At 45.9% G+C, this 22,943-nt stretch overlaps 1 protein-coding gene across 4 annotated transcripts in view; it reads left to right on the top strand.

The window, feature by feature from the left end:
* The window catches only part of LOC140389792 (sodium-driven chloride bicarbonate exchanger-like), a 548,473-nt gene extending 525,796 nt beyond the window's left edge, over positions 1–22,677 (top strand). For 3 of the 4 annotated variants that reach the window (XM_072474332.1, XM_072474325.1, XM_072474346.1), the window contains one exon: positions 21,053–22,677. In XM_072474332.1, coding sequence (XP_072330433.1) covers positions 21,053–21,131 — 79 coding nt within the window. In that variant the 3' untranslated portion in view covers positions 21,132–22,677. Of the gene's footprint in view, positions 1–20,540; positions 20,580–21,052 lie in introns of all 4 variants that reach the window. The other variant, XM_072474340.1, reaches the window with a different exon arrangement.
* The last annotated feature ends 266 nt before the right edge of the window (positions 22,678–22,943 follow it).

Genomic DNA, 22,943 nt, shown 5'->3' with positions numbered 1-22,943 from the left:
ATGGCTTCTTTAATGTGTTTAGGGTGGAAGCTGGAGAAGTGGAGCATCATGAGGTTATCCGTAGGTTTGCGGTAAAGCAAAGTGCTGAGGTGACCATCCTTGATGGAGACGAGTGTGTCCAAGAATGCAACTGATTTTGGAGAGTAGTCCATGGTGAGTCTGATGGTTGGATGGAACTTATTAATGTCATCGTGTAGTCGTTTCAGTGATTCTTCGCCGTGGGGAAGGAGCAGCGCTCCGAAAGCTAGTGACATCAAAACAAACCTGTTGGACTTTAACCTGGTGTTGTAAGACTTCGTACTGTACAAATGTAAGATCATCTTTGAGCCAATTGCCAATTAGAAATGTGAAATGTAGCAGCATTTGCATTAGGGGTGAATAGCACTGACACAGCTGGTAGGCTGCCACATGGAAAGTGGATCAAAGGACAAACCATCCCATGACCGAGATTCATGGAGTGAAGGAAAATAAGCGATTGATTTATAAAGTTGGCAAAATCCATGCAGCAAGTTATTTTTTCATTTTTTTAAAATTTCCAATTAAGGGAAAATTCAGCGTGGCTAATCTTTATTTATAATAATCTTTAGCACAGGGCTAAATAGCTGGCTTTTAAAGCAGACGAAGGCAGGCCAGCAGCACGGTTCAATTCCCATACCAGCCTCCCCGAACAGGTGCTGGAATGTGGTGACTAGGGGCTTTTCACAGTCACTTCATTTGAAGCCTACTTGTGACAATAAGCGATTTTCATTTCATTTTTTAATTTCATATTCTCACAAGTAAGCTTACATTAACACTGCAATGAAGTTACTGTGAAAATCCACCAACCCTGCACATCTCTGGGTTGTGGGGGTGAGACCCATGCAGAGCAGCCAGTTTTAATAGTACTGTCAATATGCACATAACACAGCAGAGTAGTTAATCAGATAAGATAAAATGTGTGTACGGCGCTTTCCACATTGACTTTAATGGAGAGGAGAAAAACTGTACAGCACTCCCAATTTAAGTTTCCAATTGTTGGTGCTGTGGCTATGATACACTTGTTCGTTGATTTTCTTCTGCTATCGTGTTCCATAGACACATAGAAAATAGGAGCAGGAGTAGGCCATTTGGCCCTTTGAGGCTGCTCTGCCATCCATTATGATCATGGCTGATCATCCAACTCGGTAACCTGTTCCCGCTTTCCCCCCATATCCTTTGATCCCTTTAGCCCAAGAGCTATATAAAGCTCCTTGAAAATATCTAACTCCTTGAAAAAAGGAGTGTTCCTGCTCGTCAGGACAAAGTATGTTAACATTGAAAAACCAAAACAGTAGATGCACATAGGTAAAGAACCAAAGCTGAGACCAACAAGGATTCAAGAACATGGCCACCAAACCATTAATAGACCTCATTTATAGGGGGAATATTATACAAGTTGATATAATTCTGTGCTTCTTTTTCTTTCATTTTATCTAAATGACTGAATATTATATCAGATTCCACATCTACTTTGACAACACCAATTCTGTATCATCATCATTTCTTGCAACCCCTCTGATGTCTTTAAATTGTCAGACTGCTAGTTTGACATCCAGTACTGGACAAGAAGAAATTTACTCCAACTAAAAAGTGGGAAGACTGAAGCCGTCATTTCGGCTCCACACCACAAACTCTATTCCCCAGCCACCGATTCCTCTCATCTCCAACTATCTGAGATGGAACTATACTTTTCACAACCTTGGTGTCATATTTTTTCTTGAGATGAGATGGACAGTTCCCCGTTAATCATTAAAAAATCAATCTTGGTGGGCAGGGGTGGTGGTGGTCCAGAGCACAATAATAAGGAGTAAGCTAGTGAGGCAAAGATTGAGAGCTAATGGGATGTCGGGATCCGAGAAGCAAAAATCAAGTGCTGGTAGGGCAGTTGTAGTCTGTTTTAGCTTTGCTGGAGAGGCAGGAGTGAGGTTCCTCCTGTCCCACAGACATACATTTGCATCGGATTTCGGCCCAACGAGTCCAAGTATATGTTCCACTGGAGCCTCCTTCCGTCATTTCTCATCTAACTATATCATCGTAACCTTGTGTAGTAGTGTTTCGTACATCTAATGGCTTCTCATGTCTCTGTTTTTATGCTCAGTTTCCCAAGGTTTGGAAGACATCAGTTCTGATGGCGTAGCTTTCTAGAATTCTGTTTCAACTGACCAATCAGCAACTCCTGGTTTATGATCTGGTTCTGTGATACAAATGCTCTGCTCTTTCAACTGAGCTACTTGCACCAATTTTTAGGATCCTGTCCCTTTTAGCTCATTCATACAACAGTTCCCTAAAATCTTTTGGAATTCTATTTTCCTTCTTAACTACCAAACATAAAAGACATTTTCATTGACCTTTGCTAGCTTCCCCTCACAGAAATGTTGTGTTCCTCTCTTTCTATAGAATCCGTACAGTGCAGAAGGAGGCCATTCGGCCCGTCGAGCCTGCACAGGCCCTCCGAAAGAGCACTCTGCCTCGGCCCACTCCCCCGCCCTATCCCCATAACGCCGCGCATTGGTCATGGCCAATCAACCTAACCTGAACATGGGATAGGGCATCGGACGGCTGGTTCGGCTTTCCGGGACGATACAAGATCTCATAGTTATAGGTGGAGAGCTCGATCCTCCACCTTAAGATCTTGTCATTCTTAATTTTGCCCTGCTGTGCATTATCAAACATAAAGGCTACCGACCGTTGGTCGGTGAGGAGAGTGAATCTCCTGCCGGCCAGGTAATGCCTCCAATGTCGCACAGCTTCCACTATGGCTTGGGCTTCCTTTTCCACTGAGGAGTGGCGGATTTCTGAGGCGTGGAGGGTCCGGAAGAAAAAGGCCACGGGTCTGCCCGCTTGGTTAACAGTGGCCGCCAGAGCTACATCGGATGCGTCGCTTTCGACCTGGAAGGGGAGGGACTCGTCGATGGCGCGCATCGTGGCCTTAGCGATATCCGCTTTGATGTGGCTGAAGGCCTGTTGGGCCTCTGTCGACAGGGGGAAGGTAGTGGACTGTATTAGCGGGCGGGCCTTGTTTGCGTACTGGGGGACCCACTGCGCGTAATATGAAAAGAAGCCCAGGCAACGTATCAGGGCTTTGGAGCAGTGGGGGAGGGGAAATTTCATAAGGAGGTGCATGCGTTCGGGGTCGGGGCCTATCACTCCATTCCGCACTACGTATCCCAGGATGGCCAAGCGGTTTGTGCTAAAAATGCATTTTTTTCTGTTATATGTGAGGTTCAGAGCGTTAGCGGTCTGGAGGAACTTTTGGAGGTTGGCGTCGTGGTCCTGCTGATCGTGGCCGCAGATGGTTACATTGTCGAGATACGGGAACATGGCCTGCAACCCGTGCTGGTCAACCATTCGGTCCATCTCCCGTTGGAAGACCGAGACCCCGTTCGTGACGCCAAATGGGACCCTTAGGAAATGGTATAGCCGCTCGTCTGCCTCAAAGGCGATGTACGTGCGGTCACCTGGGGCGGATGGGGAGCTGGTGGTATGCGGACTTGAGGTCCACGGTGGAAAAGACCTTGTGCTGGGCAATCCGATTGACCATGTCTGATATGCGGGGGAGAGGGTACGCATCTAGCTGCGTGTACCTGTTGATGGTCTGACTATAGTCTACGACCATCCTTTGCTTCTCCCCGGTCTTCACGACTACCACCTGGGCTCTCCAGGGACTATTGCTGGCCTGGATTATGCCTTCCTTCAGCAACCGCTGGACTTCAGACCGGATAAACGTCCGGTCCTGGGCACTGTACCGTCTGCTCCTAGTGGCGACGGGTTTGCAATCCGGGGTGAGGTTTGCAAACAAGGACGGCGGTTCAACCTTGAGGGTTGCGAGGCCACAGATAGTGAGTGGGGGTATTGGGCCGCCGAATTGGAACGTTAGGCTCTGGAGGTTACACTGGAAGTCTAATCCCAGTAATGTGGGCGCGCAGAGTTGGGGAAGGACGTAGAGCTTGTAGTTCTTAAACTCCGTCCCTTGCACCATTAGGTTCGTGATGCAGAACCCTTTGATCTCCACTGAGTGGGATCCTGCAGCTAGGGAAATCTTTTGTGTGCTTGGATGGATGGACAGAAAACAGCGTCTTACCGTAGCTGGGTAAATAAAACTTTACGTGCTCCCGGAGTCGATCAAGCATGGCGTCTCGTATCCGTTGACCAGCACCGTTGCTGTCGTCGTTTGGAGCGCCTGGGGCCGCGATTTATCCAGTGTCACCGAAGCCAGTAGTGTTGCGGCGTTTTCTTCGGACCCCGTGGAGCCGTCTAGGCTGGGGTCCTTTGTTGTCAACCAAGATGGCGGTGTCCATGAATCGCACGCGATCGGGGGTGGACAAAATGGCCACCCCCATGAATCACACGCAGTCGGGAGAAGACAAAATGGCCACCCATGAATCGAACGTGGCTGGGGGGTCACAAGATGGCGGCGCCCATCCTCCCCTCGTGGTGTCCGGGACCCAAAATGGCAGCGCCTCGCGGGTCGCACCTGGGACGTTGGGGGGGTGTTTAGGATGTGTTGTCCTCGTTCTTCTCCGGGGATTGCGGCGACCCCCCGGGACCGGCACACTGCCGGGTAATGGCCTTTTTTGCCGCAACTTTTACAAGTAGCTGCGCGGGCCGGGGTGTTTTGCCTGCCCGCAAAAGTAGCAGCGAGCCCCCCCGGGATGGTCTGGCGCTCTAACCGCACAAGCTTGCAGGGGGGTGGGGGGTGCTGGGGAGTCGGTGGCGACAGGGGTCCACGGAGCCCAAGGGGCTGCCGCGCGGTCGGGGCCGTAGGCGCGGGTGTTTTGTGAGGCCACATCAAGGGAGGCCGCCAGGGCCCATGCCTCTGAGAGTCCTAGCGGCTCTCTTTCTAAACGTCTCTGATGAATTTGGGGAGAGTTCATACCTGCCACGAATGCATCTCGAATTAGCAGCTCCGTGTGCTCGATCGCGTTCACCGGCGGGCAGTTGCAGTTTCGTCCAAAATCAGCAGCGCGCCGTAGAATTCGTCGAGCGATTCTCCGGGAATTTGCCGTCTGGTCGCGGGCTGGTGGCGTGCGAAGACCTGGTTTACGGGCCGAATGTAGATGCCCTTCAGCAACGCAAGCGCCGTCGGGAAATCCTCCGCGTCTTCTATAAACGAGTAAATCTCCGGGCTTACCCTCGAATGCAGGACCTGCATTTTCTGCTCTTCCGTGATCTGGCCGGGGACCGATCGAAGGTAGCCTTCGAAGCATGCTAGCCAGTGTTTGAACACGGCCGCCGAGTTTGCTGCATGGGGGCTGATCCGCAGGCACTCCGGGGCGATCCGGAGCTCCATAGTCTTTTAAGCTCGCTTAATAAATTGTAACGCACAAAGACTTACGTGAGACGAGAAGCGATGAAGTCTATCTAGGCTTTATTAAGCGAGACTTGTTCCCCAGCAGCTCAGTAACAGAATGAGGCTGCAGGGAGAACTCGAGCTCTTATACTCCGCATTCAGGGCGGAGCCAGAAGTCAGCAGATCCAACCAGGACCCGGGACCTGTCAGGCAATAGCCTCTCGGCTTCACAGGTACCATATTACCCCTAATACATACCACCACAGTTAGCAGATGGGTGCAGTGTCAGGTGGTTGAGGTGTGCAGTTTGCTAGGTTGGCAGGTGGGTGAGTTGCCAGGTGGGTGAGGTGCACAAGTGGTTGATATGTGGCGTGGGTGGGTGAGATGTGTAGGTGAATGAGGGGTGACGGTGGGTGAGGTTTGTAGATGGGTGAAGTGGCAGATAGCTACGTTGGTGGTGGGTGAGGTGCCGGCTGGGTGAAGTGTAGATAGGTGAAGTGGGTATGCTGGCAGGTGAGTATGTTGACAGGTGGGTAATGTGGCAAGTGGGTGAGGTATCGCGGTGGTTGACATGCGGATGTGGTTGAGGTATGTAAGTGGGCGAGGTGGCAGGTGAGTTGGTTTTATGAGTGGATAGGCTGGCAGGTAGGTGAGGTAGCAGGTGGTTGTGGTGGCAGGTGGGTATGGTGGCAGGCTGTGAGGTAGCTGGCAGGTGGGTATGGTGGCTGGAAGGTGAAATGATAGGTGGGTGAGGTGTGTATGTGGGTCAGGGGTTTGCCAGTTCAGGTACAGAGGGAAAGTTGGGTCAGGGAATTGTCAGTTTGGGTTGACAGATCTGGTCAAGGGTGCAGTTGGGTGGTCGAGGGGAAGCGTGGTCGAGAAGGATAATTTGGTTGGGCCAACAGGTAGTTGGGTGTTCAGGAGTGGTCAGGTAGGTAGTGGTAAGGGGTGGCCGGGGGTAGTTGAGCAGTCGGGGGGGGGGGTTCATTGTGAGAATTTGTGGGTGGGGTCAATTGTGTAGTTACCCAAGAATTAGCCTAGGTTTTTTCTACCAACATTTCCTGGGTAACCACCCAGTTAAGTATCACGGATTAGTCTCGGGCTCCTTGGCATCAGGCTATTCCCCATCAGAAAGTAATAATTCCCAGGTATATCCCTTGAAGGTCTGCACGCCATGACTTGCCTGGGCTTCCATCTTGGCTTGTACATCCAGTCTCTGACAATCCCGAGACTGGGAGATTTGGGCCAATATAATCATTTAAATATCTCCGGTCTGTTTATGTCATGATCCCTTATAAAAATACATCAATTTGGGCCATCAGAGTGCACTGTAAATTCTATGATCTATGATGAGTGGCTTTTCAGATCTTGAACGGCCACATTATCCCAAACTTTAATCACTTTCTTGACAAGTTTTACAGTTTAAAAAAAATAATCTTTATTATTGTCAGCTTACTGTGAAAATCCCCTAGTCGCCACACTATGGCGCCTGTTCGAGTACACTGAGGCAGAATTCAGAATGTCCAATTCACCTAACAAGCACGTCTTTCGGGACTTGTGGGAGGAAACCGGAGCACCCGGAGGAAACCCACGGAGACACGGGGAGAACGTGCAGACTCTGCACAGACAGTGACCCAAGCCGGGAATCACATCCGGGTCCCTGGAGCTGTGAAGCAACAGTGCTAACCACTGTGCTACCGTGCCACCCAGTTATCAGTTATTGTCGATATTTAAGGAGGTATACAGCAATAGGCTCTGAATCTCTCATTCCTCGTGAAATCAAAGACTTATAAGAGTCCAGAATGGTGCAAAAAGATTGATCCCATGTCTTATCCTCACGAATTGGTTTGTAAACACTCCTAGTGTAGTTATAGTAAGTGTCTCTCAAAGCCAAGTCGCAGTGATTAGCATCACAAAGCTTGATCTTTGGTGAATCTGGAGAAGGAACAGCCATTTCTTGGATGGTTTCGTAAGCGACTTCTGGCACATCCTCATTATCAACTGGTGACCCTGCAACATGACCTGACCCACCACCCAACGAAGCATCCACTCACTCATCCACTTACCCCACCATTCATTGACCCATTGAAAGACTTGAGACGTTTAAATGTTCACCTGAACATGACAGCTGAGACTTTGCATCAATTGTAAAGAGACCAATTGTATTGTTCTTGGATGAGTGGTCCATGTGACCTGGCAACCCTTGGCTTGGAAGTAATACCAACAGGAATAGAAGCCACATGGCCAAACATAAAGTAGATGTCTAACCAGGAGAGCTGGAGGGTGACTGCAATAAATACATAGGAGCAGACACAAAACAGAAAACAGACCAAGTCAGAGAGAGGAGTGCAGATATTTATGTGAGGAAAAGCCAGCAAAGCTTTACGAAAAGGTGTGAGGTGATTCATTTTGGAAGGAATATTAGGAAGACAGAGTACTGGGCTAATGGTAAGATTCTTGGTAATGTGGATGAGCAGAGAGATCTCGGTGTCCATGTACATAGATCCCTGAAAGTTGCCACCCAGGTTGAGAGGGTTGTTAAGAAGGTGTACGGTGTGTTAGCTTTTATTGGTAGAGGGATTGAGTTTCGGAGCCATGAGGTCATGTTGCAGCTGTACAAAACTCTGGTGTGGCCGCATTTGGAGTATTGCGTGCAATTCTGGTCGCCGCACTATAGGAAGGATGTGGAAGCATTGGAAAGGGTGCAGAGGAGATTTACCAGGATGTTGTCTGGTATGGAGGGAAGATCTTATGAGGGAAGGCTGAGGGACTTGAGGCTGTTTTCTTTAGAAGAAGGTTAAGAGGTGACTTAATTGAGGCATACAAGATGATCAGAGGATTAGATAGGGTGGACAATGAGAGCCTTTTTTCTCGGATGGTGATGTCTAGCACGATGGGACATAGCTTTAAATTGAGGGGAGATAGATATAGGACAGATGTCAGAGGTAGGTTCTTTACTCAGAGAGTAGTAAGGGCGTGGAATGCCCTGCCTGCAACAGTAGTGGGCTCGCCAACATTAAGGGCATTTAAATGGTCATTGGATAAACATATGGATGTTAAGGGAGTAGTGTAGATGGGCTTTAGAGTGGTTTCACAGGTCGGCGCAACATCGAGGGCCGAAGGGCCTGTACTGCGCTGTAATGTTCTATGTTCTATGTTTTCTGTTTGGCAGTAAAAAGCTTTTGGGAAAGCGATGTATGACCAAGCTAAAAGTGATTAAGTTCCAGAAATTGTTTTGTAAAGCTCAGGCATGGGAATAAGCTGTGAAATGTCACTCCCCGCACATTTAAGCATTACCTCACACCCTCCCCAAGTGAGGACACCCTGCCATGATGTCGCTGGGCCCCCCTCTTTTCAGGCCTCTTCACCCCACCTTTTTGGCTCACCCCCCCTCCACTCTTCACCCAAACTTAGAGGTCCCTTCATACCCCAACACGTTATTTCCCCCCCTTTTATGGTCATGGGCTCCTCAGGTCCCTACCCTTGGCAGTGCCATCCTGGTACAGCACCCTGGCAGTGCCCCTGCCAGCCTGGCAGTGCCACCCAGGCTCCTTGACAATGCCAAAGTGCCAGGCTGGCAGTATAAATGTGTCCGTGTGCCAGAGGGAGAGCCAGGATGCCACCCTACAATGCCCCGACTACCCAGGTTTCTCCAATGGCCTGGAAAACCCCCAAGTGCCATTACACCTGGTCCACATTTGTGTGACCAGCACTAAATGGCACTTAGTCGAGGCCATTAGTTCCTGGGAGCCCAGAGAATCCGCCGCATTTATATTTAAATGAGCCTAATTGCAACGTCTCGCAACGTTCGTTTGAATCTCGTTAGACATCTCAAGCATCGCGAATCCCGCAAGATTCAATGGCGTCATCACGACACTAAGTCGGTTGTGACTTAGTTAAATCGTGCCCCTAAATTGATTTCTCCATGCCAGGCAGATTGCAAGAGCATTTTGCAAAGAATGCAAGCTTCCCCATGGTGCTGGATGCCATTGATTGCGCAAGCATTGCTTTGCATGCACCTCGTGCCAACTGTGCCATGTGCTTGAACTAAAAAGTATTTCACCCCTTCAACCCTTAGCTGGTGTGTGACCACAGACTCTATCATGCAGGCCAATGCCTGGTAGCATTGCAAGTCACAATGCCTTAATTCCATAGTGATCCTTCGTGCCACAGCAAACCAAAGGGTCGTTACTGGTGACAAAGGTTATCAGCCATCAACTTGTCTTTTGACTCCAGTTCGTAACTCGCGCACACATGCTGACCAGGCATAGGGTGACAGCCATTATGCCACAAGAAATCTGTTACAGCAGACCACTGGAAATTTGAAACAATGATTCCTTGGTCCAGATTGCTCTGGAAGAGCCCTGCAGTACTTGGCAAGGGTGTCTCAAGGGTGTTATGCTGCATGATGCACAGATTTGCCGTCATGAGGGCAAAACTTTTGTAACCTGATGTCAGATCAGAAGCTGAAGAGGAAGTGACAAATGAGTAAGTCAAGGAAGGGAAACTGCAGCCCAGAAAGTCCCTTTCTGTCTGGAATTTGGAGAACTAATTTAATTGTAATGGCAGGAAGCTGAACCCTAATTTCTAATTCAATAATAGTACCCCATGCCGTATATTCTCTTTGGCATTGGCCATCATATCCTGCCACACAGCAAAAATATAAGCAAACGCAAAATGTACATTCCAAATATATAAATTATATCATGCCAAATTGTAGAAAAATATCAACTAATCACTGTAGTATATTCCCTTAGTGACTGTTTCTATTTGTCTTGACCTGTCGTAGTGCTCCTAGGAGATGCTACCCTAGTGGTTGTAGCATGGCAGGTGGAAGGCTGCTGAATTTCAGTAGTGGAAGACTTCAGATAGCCTTGGAAACATGGAAAATGGGAATGGGAGTAGACCATTCGGCCCTTCGAGCCTGCTCCAAAATTCAATATGATCATGGCTGATCCTTTATCTCAACACCATGCACCCACGCTGTTCCCATACCACTCGATGCATTTAAAGTCAATAAATCTATCTATTTCATTATTAAATGTATTCAGTGACTTGGCGTCCACAGCCTCATGTGGTAGAGAATTCCACAGGTTCACCACCTGAGTGAAGAAGTTTCTCCTCATCTCAGTCCTGAATGGCCTACCCCAAGAAAGAAGACCTCAAGCAATTAACTCTGGGCCTAAAATGCCTGGCTTCAGACTGTGCCACCTCAGCTTGGGCAAAAACATTCTGGGCTGGTAAGCTGAGAGGCAACAGTATTGCGCAGGTCAAGGAGTCACAGCCTGAGTGAGAGAGATACAGGCCGAGTGAGAATTTGGTAATTTGGTGCAGTGAGGTAACCAGGAAAGGTAAGTGGTTAATCTAATTTTGCTGTTTTTCAGTTAAAAGTGCAGTGTAGATTAGTGTCTGATTGGCTGAAGCTGCCCCCACCCTAATTGCTGAGAGGCAGTTATCTGGCAGTCACCTGAGGCCTGTTAAGGGGCACAAAGGTACACATTGTTTTCTTCTCTTTGAGGTTTTAGTGTGAGTCATCCTAAAGTCTGTATAAAAGACAGACAGAAAGCGCACATTAGTAAGCATTGCGCAGGTCAAGGAGACACAGCCTGAGTGAGAGAGATACAGGCCGAGTGAGAATTTGGTAATTTGGTGCAGTGAGGTAATTCGGTGAAGAGTGGGAAAAGGTGCTTTTCCCCTACTGTTTTGTTCTCTCTCTTTCTTCGGGCCTAATTTCGGGAACCGTTCGGAGGAGGAGCAGTCTCTGTGAGTATAAAAACCTAACGGTAACTTCCTGTTTTCCAGTTGTTTTTTTCCAAAAGTGACGTCAGAGGGAAGCTGTGATCTGAGTGGTTGATAGCAAATCTGCCCCAAATTTAAAAAAAAACACAGCTAAACTCATAAACTTAAATTAAACTAATTAATTAATTAGTGATGGCTGGTCAGGTGATGTGCTTGAGCTGCTTGATGTGGGAGCTGGCAGATCCCATTGCGAGCTGCAGCGACCACATCTGCAGTAAGTGTTGGCTGCTCGAAGAGCTCCGGCTCAGAGATGATGAGCTGGAGTCTGAGCTTCAAACACTGAGGCACATCCGGGAGGGGGAGACTTACCTGGACACTGTGATTCAGGAGGAAGTCACACCTGTCAGAGTAAGTAGTTTAAATCCTGCCAGTGGCCAGGGACAGCAGGGTGTGATTGCAAGTCAGGCAGGTAAAGGGAACCAGCAGTCAGGAACTCCAATTTGAAAGAAAGAAGGTAGAATCAGATGTAAAGGTATTACAGTTAAATAAAGGTAACTACAGGGGCATGAGGGAGGAACTGACGACAATCGACTGGGAGCAGAGCCTAGTGGGAAAGACAGTAGGACAGCAATGGCAGGAGTTTCTGGGAGTAATTGAGGACACAGTACAGAGGTTCATCCCAAAGAAAAGAAAGGTTATCGGAGGGGGGATTAGGCAGCCATGGCTGACAAAGGAAGTTAGGGAATGCATCAAAGCAAAAGAGAAAGCCTATAATGTGGCAAAGAGTAGTGGGAAGTCAGAAGATTGGGAAGGCTACAAAAACAAACAGAGGATAACAAAGAGAGAAATAAGGAAAGAGAGGATCAAAAATGAAGGTAGGCTAGCCAGTAACATTAGGAATGATAGTAAAAGTTTCTTTAAATACATTAAAAACAAACGGGAGGCAAAAGTAGACATTGGGCCGCTCCAAAATGACGCTGGTAATCTAGTGATGGGAGACAAGGAAATAGCTGAGGAACTAAATAAGTACTTTGTGTCAATCTTCACAGTAGAAGACATGAGTAATATCCCAACAATTCAGGAGAGTCAGGGGGCAGAGTTGAATATGGTAGCCATCACAAAGGAGAAAGTGCTAGAGAAACTAAGAGGTCTAAAAATTGATAAATCTCCGGGCCCAGATGGACTACATCCTAGAGTTCTAAAGGAGATAGCTGAAGAAATAGTGGAGGCGTTAGTTATGATCTTTCAAAAGTCACTGGAGTCAGGGAAAGTCCCAGAGGATTGGAAAATCACTGTTGTAACCCCCCTGTTCAAGAAGGGAACAAGCAAAAAGATGGAAAATTATAGGCCAATTAGCCTAACCTCGGTTGTTGGCAAGATTCTAGAATCCATTGTTAAGGATGAGATTTCTAACTTCTTGGAAGTGCAGGGTCAGATTAGGACAAGTCAGCATGGATTTAGTAAGGGGAGGTCGTGCCTGACAAACCTGTTAGAGTTCTTTGAAGAGATAACAAATAGGTTAGACCAAGGAGAGCCAATGGATGTTATCTATCTTGACTTCCAAAAGGCCTTTGATAAGATGCCTCACGGGAGACTGCTGAGTAAAATAAGGGCCCATGGTATTCGAGGCAAGGTACTAACATGGATTGACGATTGGCTGTCAGGCAGAAGGCAGAGAGTTGGGATAAAAGGTTCTTTTTCGGAATGGCAACCGGTAACGAGTGGTGTCCCGCAGGGTTCAGTGTTGGGGCCACAGCTGTTCTCTTTATATATTAACGATCTAGATGACGGGACTGGGGGCATTCTGGCTAAGTTTGCCGATGATACAAAGTTAGGTGGAGGGGCAGGTAGTATGGAGGAGGTGGGGAGGCTACAGGAAGATTTAGACAGTTTAGGAGAGTGGTCCAAGAAATGGCTGATGAAATTCAATGTGGGCAAGTGCGAGGTCTTGCACTTTGGAAAAAAGAATAGAGGCATGGACTATTTTCTAAACGGTGACAAAATTCATAATGCTGAAGTGCAGAGGGACTTGGGAGTCCTAGTCCAGGATTCTCTAAAGGTAAACTTGCAGGTTGAGTCCGTAATTAAAAAAGCAAATGCAATTTTGTCATTCATCTCAAGAGGCTTGGAATATAAAAGCAGGGATGTACTTCTGAAGCTTTATAAAGCATTAGTTAGGCCCCATTTAGAATACTGTGAGCAATTTTGGGCCCCACACCTCAGGAAGGACATACTGGCACTGGAGCGGGTCCAGCGGAGATTCACACGGATGATCCCAGGAATGGTAGGCCTAACATACGCTGAACGTCTGAGGATCCTGGGATTATATTCATTGGAGTTTAGGAGGTTGAGGGGAGATCTAATAGAAACTTACAAGATAATGAATGGCTTAGATAGGGTGGATGTAGAGAAGTTGTTTCCATTAGCAGGGGAGACTAGGACCCGGGGGCACAGCCTTAGAATAAAAGGGAGTCACTTTAGAACAGAGATGAGGAGAAATTTCTTCAGCCAGAGAGTGGTGGGTCTGTGGAATTCATTGCCACAGAGGGCGGTGGAGGCCAGGACGTTGAGTGTCTTTAAGACAGAAGTTGATAAATTCTTGATTTCTCGAGGAATTAAGGACTATGGAGAGAGAGCGGGTAAATGGAGTTGAAATCAGCCATGATTGAATGGTGGAGTGGACTCGATGGGCCGAATGGCCTTACTTCCGCTCCTATGTCTTATGGTCTTAGTAAAGGCGAAGGCAGTACGTTAGAGGCATGAGCACAAATGCTATCATCTGAGAGAGAACTGCAGGCTTGTGCTGGGTGGAACAGAAACAAAGTTCTGGAAAAACTCAGCAGGCCTGGCAACATCTGTGGATTTCCAAAGACGAGTCATATTGAACTGGAAAAGTTTGCCCTATTCCTCTCTCCACAGATGCTGCCAACCTGCTGAGTTTGTCCGGCACCTTCTGTTTTTGTTTCAGATATCTGGCATCTGCACTATTTTGCTCTTATTAAATTGTGCTGTATGAAGCCACTGCCACAGTGCCTCAGCAATTTGAGTACTCTGCTGGGGGACGCATTGCTGGATTGCCATGTAGCCTTAGAAGCTCCTTTGAACAGAGCAATGAGGACTTCAATCTTCTTCAAAGCTAAGAAGAGGGACAAACGTGATGGATTTTATGCTCTTTAAGACCGTGTGGAGCTGGTGGAGCACAACAGAAGGTCAGGCATAGGTGGGAGCTCAGGAGAGATTTGACAAAGGTGGCATGGGCACAAGACAAAAGGAGTGTTACTGGCAGTACATTCATTAGATGTTGTTTGCAATCCTGTGCCTTGCCCAAATGGACGTTCTTCCATTATTGAACCTTCTCAGTTAAGAGCAGATAGTGATCTAAACCACTTGGATGATAAGAAACACTGGCATGGAGCAACAAAGGATAATGTAACATGGAATATTGCACACCCATTTTAGAATTTTCCATAATTTCCTTCCCAGTCAGTGAAGGTGAAAAGCTAAGCCTGAGCTTGAACCAGACCATCCAGTCATGTTACACACTACCACCAAGTCTCAGCCTTTTCTTTCCTGTTTTCATATATAAACACCTGTGATCAAGCAGTCAAGAGAGAGAATTCTGAATGATTTTACCTTCTCAATCCCACTTGTGCTGAGTAATTGAAGTTCAATAACTCGCAAAAGAATGCAAACTGGGCCCATTTGGCCTAATATCCTCATCAAGGATATATTTACCCACAAAACCATTGGGAAAGCTGGATGTTTCCTTTCAAAAAGCAGGACTTTAACATATGTTTAAAAAATAGTCAAATAGGGGATCTCAAATGGTATTGGTATTATAATTGGTTAAGGAGTAAGTGGATTTATTTTTAATCAGTGAAATACAAATAAAAAGGTGAAGAGCTAAACATGGACCATAAACATTAGCTTAATTAATGATAAAGGGAAACATTTGCCTTTTGATACAAGGTGCTTAATTGAGGCTCATTATTCAAGGAAGTACCCTGTGCAAATGGATCAAATAAACCCCATTTTGGGTTAGCAGTCCCGGATTGATGTGGTGCCATGAGGATCAGTTCTTGAGCCTCAGTTATTTATGATCTAACTCTTCATCTAAGTCATTGATATTGAGAGTTATATGGGGAATTAAGCTGTGAGGAGGGTACAAAGACGTTGAAAATGGTAGTGAATGGACAAGAAGATGGAATATAAGGTTGGAAATTGGGAAGTTATCCACTGGAAGGTAAAATAGGAAAGCAGAATATTTATCAATTGGTACAGACTGAGAAATGTTTGCAGTCAAAGAAACCCAGGTGTCCTTTTAGATGCATCATAGAAAATCAACATGCAAGAACAGCAAGCAATTAGCAAAGAAACTGGTATGTTAGCTTTTATTACACCAGGATTAGAGTAAAAGAGTGAAGAAGGCTTACTGCAATGGTATCGGACTGTGGTGTGAGTACACCTGGAGTACTGTGTACAGTTTTAGTCTCCTTACGTAAGGAAATACATATTAGCTTTGGAGCGAGGGCAACAAAGGTTCATTTAATTAATTGACTTGAGAGAATTGACTTATGATGGGAGATTGAACAAGTAGGGGTGGAATTTCCACGAATATAAACAACGACCGACAGCAGATGAGGATAGCAACATTGACCCGGCGGCTTTCTCCACCATATCGCCGCAGACGTAAGGGTGGATCCCACAATGCCACGCTGGTGTGGCGGGCTCTGATAGAGCCCACCCTGCCAGCAACTTCGTTTTTTGAAGATTGGGGCGCCATTTCTAAAGTTGGTCTCAGTGCAATTAATGGCGTCATGATCTCTCGCGACAATGGGGACTTCCGGCGAACTGAGCTCCCTTAAAAAAATAGGGTTACGTGCGGCCTCGGTTGCGCGTTCCCCGCTGAGGCCCCATATTCAACACGAGTTGAAGTGCCAGGAAAAATGCGGCTAAATGTGCTCACTGGGGACTTTGTTCCCTTTTGGGAAGAGCACGGTACGGGTGGTGAATGCTGGGAGAGCCCTCTCGGGGGCTTCGCAGCAGTCTTGTGTCGCGGGATTCACCCAGTCCCACAAGGCATCGGAATCTGAATCCCGCTGACGAGGGGCAAGACCAAACGCACATGCCGAAGCCAGTTTGAAACCAACTTCAGCAAACTTATCCAGTATCCACCGGCATCGCCAGTGAGGCTGCGGCCAGCACCGTTCAATACTGGTCCACACAAACGTGGAACGGCACCCAGGGGGGTTCCCCCAGCCATCTGAGACCCCTGAATGGTCAGAGTCAGAGTCAGGGCCCCTGGCCCTCCCCTGGAACGTGGGCACTTTGGACTGTCCAACTGGCACCTTAGCACTGCCACTTTGGCACTGCAAAGTGACCAGTTGACACTGCCAAGCTGGCAGAAGCATTATCTGGGTGTCAAGGTAGTCGTGCAAAGATCCCATGAAAGGAGTTTGGAGGGGAGGTTGAAGAGTGGGGACATGCAGGGCAGGTAAATAGGGGCTCTTGGAGGTTGGTGGGGGTTATAGGTGGGGGTCCGGAAACAATGGGGTGCTGTAAGGGGCCTTGGAGTCTGATGAGCGGGACCCCAGGGACCCCATAGCGGTTCACTGGGGGTGTGGAGTAGTGCCCATGTATGTGGGGGGGGGGGCCCACAAGCTCGCTTTGAGGTCGGGACACCCTTTCAAAATAGCGGCCCGATCGCTGATTTCAGCTCCCCAGTGATTAAAATTTTTTTAAAGTGTGGGCTATACTGGTAAGAAATTCCCCACGGCCCAAAAAAGTGACTACGTGTAATTGAATAGCGGGGAGAAACTCGCCGGCAGAGCCGTTGGAAACTCCCTGAAAAACCTGCCACAAATGAACTTAGAAATTTTCTGGGCCCTATGAATGCTCAGTCTTTGAACATAAGAAAGACAGATATTGATGAGCTCCTCGATGCTAAGGGAATTGGTCATTTGGGGAAGTTGGAATTGAGGTAGAAGATTTCCCAGATCACATTGAAAAACAGCACAGGCTCGAGGGCCGAATGACCTAGCCCTGTTCCTAGCTCTCACATTCTTATGTTCTCAAATGTTATACACTGTTGTCAAAAGCTAGCAATACACTTGTGACATTGCTATTTGTTGTTAGTTGCTGTTGATCATTATTTAGTTTTATTACTTTTATGTTGCACGGAATATACGGTTAATTAATTCATTTAACAATCCAGATTAATAACATATGGAATCATTTATAATCTATGCGGTATAACTTGATTGTTTGCTATATGTTATTCATATTAATAACCAATCTGGGGGCATTGCTATTTAGGATAGCTAGGGACAGGTTCAGGTATCTGGGGGTCCAGGTGACAGAGGAGTGGCTGACGATGCACAAATGGAACCTGACAACGTTGGTGGAAGTTAGGGGGGTGTTTTAGGAAGGGGGATTTTAGGAGTGGGATACGCTGCACCTGATACTGGCGGTGATGGTCCAGGCAATTAAAATAAGCATGTTGCTGAGGTTCCTGTTTGTATTCCAGACCATCCCAATCCTTATTCCTAAGGCCTTTTTCCGGAAATTGGACACAGCGATCTTGGAGTTTACGTGGGCGGGGAAGGTACCAAGGGTAAAGAGGGCCCAGTTGCAGAGGCAGAAAGGGGGGTTAGCGCGACCAAACCTGCTGTACTACTACTGGGTGGTGAAGGTGGAGAAGGTGAGACAGTGGTAGGAAGGAGAGGGGTTAAGATGGAGGAGGAGTATGGTAGAGGTTCTAGCCTCAGCACCATGGTGGCGGCATTGCTTCCGCTGTGCCGGGGAGGTACACGGTGAGCCCGGTGGTACAGCCCATGATTAGGGTATGGAACCAGTTGAGGAGGCACTTAAGGATGGAGGGGATATCGGTGCTGACACCGCTGTGTGGAAACCACAGGTTTAAGCCGGGGAGACGGCTGGCATGTATTGGAAGTGGAGGGAGGAGGGGCTGGTGAGGCCGAGGGATTTGTACTTGGAAGAGAGGTTTGCAGGTCGGGAGAGGGTGGAGCTGCTGAAGGGAAACAAATTCAGGTGTATGCAAGTGAGGGACTTTGCGTGGAAGGAATGGAGAGGGTTTCCCAAGCTGCCGGAGTTTCTCATGTTGGAGTGGTTGTTGCTCCCGGATGTGAAGGGGGAGGGCAGGGTTGGTAATATATATGGGCGGCTGGGGGAGCGAAGGTGGTGAGGATCAAGAATAAATGGGAGCTGGGCGGAGGAGATAGGATGGAGAATGTGGAGTGAGGCGATGTCTTGGATACATTCGACCTCCTTGTGCGCGAGGATGAGCTTGATTCAATTCAAGATGGTGCAGAGGGTAGCAAATGACCGGGAGATGAAAAAATGGGTTGCTCCAGGGGGTGGCAGATGAGTGTGAGAAGTGTGGGCGAAGACCAGTGAATCACGCACACATGTTCTGGGGCTGCGTGAAGTTGGATAGATACTGGGAGGCGGTAATCGGGACACTATCGAAGATTGTAGGTGTAGAATCATAGAATTTACAGTGCAGAAGGAGGCCATTCGGCCCATCAAGTCTGCACCAGCCCTTGGCAAGAGGCCCCTACTTAAGCCCATGCATCCATCCTATCCCAGTAACCCCACCTAACCTTTTGGGATACTCAGGGCAATTTATCATGGCCAATCCACCTACACTGCACAACTTTAGACTGTGGTAGGAAACCGGAGCACCGGGAAGAAACCCACGCAGACACAGGGAGAACGTGCAGACTCCGCACAGACAGTGACCCAAGCCAGGAATAGAACTTGGAATCCTGGAGCTGTGGAGCAACTGTGCTAACCACTGTGCTACCGCGCTGCCGTGTAGATGTCAGGCCGGACCCAATGGTAGCGATCTTTGGGGTATCGGAAATGCTGGAGCTGATGGAGGGGAGGAGGGCTGATGTTGTGGCCTTTGCCTCTCTAATAATAATATAATATCTTTTAGTGTCACAAGTAGGCTTACATTAACTCTGCAATGAAGTTACTGTGAAAATCCTCTAGTCGCCACACTCCCGGCGTCTGTTTGGATACACAGAGGGAGAATTTAGAATGTCCAATTCACCTAACAAGCACATCTTTCGGGACTTGTGGGAGGAAACCGCAGCACCCAGAGGAAACCCACGGACACAGGGAGAATGTGCAGACTCCACACAGACAGTGACTCAACCCGGGTCCCTGGTGCTGTGAAGCAACAGTGCTAATCACTGTCCTGCTGTGCCTCTCTAATTGCCCGACAAGGATATTGTTGGATTGGTGGGTCGGCAATGCCACCAGGGTGGTGGCTTGGCTGTGGGACCTGTAAAACCTCCTTCGGCTGGAAAAGATCAATTTGAGTTGAGAGGATCAGAGGAGGGCTTTGAGACACGATGGCGACTGTTCATGACAATGTTTGAGGAACTATTCTAATGGGGAGAAGGAGGGAGGGGAGAGGGTGAATGGTGGGAAACATTGCACAAAATGTGAACTTTGGGGGTGTTGATAATGTTGCTGATTTGTGTTTTTGTACTTTTGAATATGTTTGGAATAAAATACATTAAAAAAAAATATTTGTGTATTCATAAACTCAATTAAAGTTCATTGCGATGGAATGTTCAAACATAGCATTTTTAAAGTGTGGAACTTTCTCTTTTCCCAGTGTTGATCTGGTTGAAAGTTCAAAAGTTAAACAAGATAAAGACTATTAAATTCTGGAAATATTCAGTCCATCTGGCAGAATCTGTGAAGAGACAAACAGACGTCAGGATTTTGCATTGAGGGTCAAGACCTTAATGTTGGAGTCAGGTGGGGTTTCTTAACCTGCACTGTGGTGGGAATTCATCAGGGAGTAGTTTTCCCTTGATTGGCCAACTAGTGGCTAGAATATGTCCTTCAATTAAGGATGTTAGGCAGGTTCTCAAAGCTGGTGGGCTAATCGGAGACCCTCTAGAACAGAGGGAGCGACAGCCTCCCATTGCAGGGAAGAGACAACAAGGGTGCCTCCATTTTGAGGTTTCCCTCAGCATCTTTCAAAAATGTGATATAAAAAATGGCAGAGCTACCAGGCCTCTATTGTGGAGGAAAAACTCCTCAGTAGAGCATCTACAGTTTTGGCCAGTTAGGCTGCGACCTCAGAATCTGCCTCAAGTCTGCCTCTCTCCACCTTGCCAAACATGGTCTCTGATAAGTGGCCTTCAACTTACCAGGCTGTTAGCTCTGTTTCTCTTTCCACATGATGCTGCCAAACCGGCTGAATATTTCCAGCATGTTCTGTTTTTATTCTAATTTGCTTTTGAGGTCAAAACTAGGTTGAATATAATTCGTCCAGCAAATTAGGTTTCCATGAGAAAAAGACTGGAATTTAGACAAAAAAATGCTAACATCATTGCATCTTGTTCAATATACATAGATCATATAAGGCAGTGAGTATGATTGTGCTGAATGTCTGAAATAGGATTAACATCTCTCTTAACCTACTGTTTCATTCCATTTCTGTCATAAGCTCCCCTTCCTTACCTCTCTAGAAGCTAGTGCCCCAAAGGTAAGTCTGTCTTCCCTTTGACCTTTTTGTAATTCATGCCCGTATTACCTTGCACAGTTTCTGATACTCTCTAGCTACTCATACTGTTTTACACAAGCTGTGCAGAAGATACAGAACCAAATATAGGGTAAGAAATGTTAACGTTCATGAAAAATTAGGCACAAACAACATGGATAGTTCAAAAAGATTACTCAAAATACAGTTTGATTGTGTTCTGTCTGCACAGTTGTAGTGCAAAACTGATTTTTTTTTTGTTTTGTGGTTTGCTGATACGGCAAATATGAGCTGCTCGCTTAAATGCTATTTTGAATGAAATAAGACTTGCGAATATGATTGCATTTGAATTGCACAGTTTCCTAAACAGCTGCATGGATCATCTTACTTGTAGTCACTCCGTGTTACATTTAGCTGTATTTTGACTTCAGCATATCTAAGCCTCAGCAAAATTAATATTTCCTTTCTCTTTTTTTCAGTTCTCACCCCAATCATGAACGAAGAAAAGAGAAGAAAGCTGACTCAGGGATGGGTATTGACAGGGAAACATGTCTTTGATCTATTTTATATTCAGTTCCATGTTTACCTGCTCAATGAAAAAATAGTGACACATTTAATTATTCCATCCATTTCAATTCCAAGTTTACTAGTCTTGTAATATGACAATTTATCATTGGAACCAGCGCATAATAACTTATGAACAGTGTTTGGTGTTTGATGCACTAATATGCTATTATATACTAATATATGTTTAAGATTTTAAATGTGAAAGTTTTAGTGTATCAGGTGTGCAGTTGATATAAAAAAGCTGCAGTTTGTTGTAACATAGTGGTCAAATATCTAATTTAGATTTTATATCTGTAATTTGAAAGTCCGTGTTTGTGATTTTACATTTTAAATATGTGGTTATCTACTTACTACCTTATATTGCTTTACAAGTTTATATTTTGCCCTTACTATTCAAAACTAATGAGTTAGTTTTGGCGATATGTCCCATTCTAAAACTTGGGGCAAGATCATTGGCCGTTCACGCTGGCGGGATCCCGGTAGCGTGTGATAGATTTGATGGGAAATCTCATTGAGAGCAGCGGGTCCAGAAGATCCTGCTACTGGCCAACAGCGGGCTGTTTCCCGCTGCTGAGAAACACACTGTAGGGAGGCCAGAGAATCTCGTCCTTTATCTTTTTGGATGCATTTTGATATGTTATGCAAGATGCATTAGCTTTATCTGGGAGGTATACAAGATGGCTATATGTTTCCACAGAATTATGCTTCTGTAAAACTGATATATTTTCCAGTTTATATCCCTTTCTAAATCTAATCTGCGTTAATTTAATACACCAAACAAAATAACAGATGTTGAAGTAAGATCAAATAGCAATAATGCGATTTTACTTAATTCTGCAAGATTACATACATTGATCAAGCATGAAGTGTTTAGAATTTATTGTATCTCGATTATCTGATGAGAATCAATGATTTTGTAGTTGCAGGTACTCCCCAATGATAATACCATGGTTCTACTTCAAATTGCAATATTAAACTGGCTGCTTATTTTGCACAATATATGTAACTTTCAGCACATTTTCTCTGGATATTTTAAACCTTTTCAATGTTCTGAGAAAGAAATGAAACCAGCTATTCATTATGATTAGCAAGGGGTCCACATTTTGTTCAATCCAACAGGAAAGCTGCCATTTTTCCTGTGAAATGGATGAAGAATAAAATATCTGTAATCTGTATACAAAATAAGAAGAATGTGCAAGTATTCTTGAACTCCTACTCAGCATTTCTCTGTAATGTGAAGTACACTTAGGATCGTACAAATTTTGTTACTTTAACTTAGAAGTCTCACTTTATTCATGGTATCATAAATCTTTTTAATGTATGTAAATTTATTGCTGTTTAAAATCTATTAACAAAATGAATTTTTTGTTAGTGAATCAATTAAAATATCTGTATATGATGGATAAACAGTATTAAAATTCATAAACCAATTTATTTTAAACTATTTTCTTGATGGAAAAGTTTGATTTAATAGCAAAAGCTTACTAACAGTGGTTGTTTTATGCAGAAATGTAAATACAGATTTACTCTAAGTAGACCAGTGTTGTGCATCTTTAATGCCTTTCTATATTGAATTGTTCTAATAGAACTGGCCATAACTTAATTTGTTTACAATTCCTATTCTTGTAAAAGGTGATAAAATAAGGCAGGCAAAATGTAATGTTATTATAATTTACTGATAAATAACTTGTATCACCATTGGGCTTTATTTCCACAAACTGAAAATGTTTGCTGAGACCTAATTTAAAAAAAAATCTTGTCAGTTATCTATCTGTTTTGAATTATGCTTACAGAATTCCTGTG

The sequence above is a fragment of the Scyliorhinus torazame genome, chromosome 2 (genome assembly GCF_047496885.1).
Source record: "Scyliorhinus torazame isolate Kashiwa2021f chromosome 2, sScyTor2.1, whole genome shotgun sequence".
Lineage (NCBI taxonomy): Eukaryota > Metazoa > Chordata > Chondrichthyes > Carcharhiniformes > Scyliorhinidae > Scyliorhinus > Scyliorhinus torazame.
Note: the sequence above shows the minus strand (reverse complement) of the source record. Positions and strands in the feature narration are given on the sequence as shown.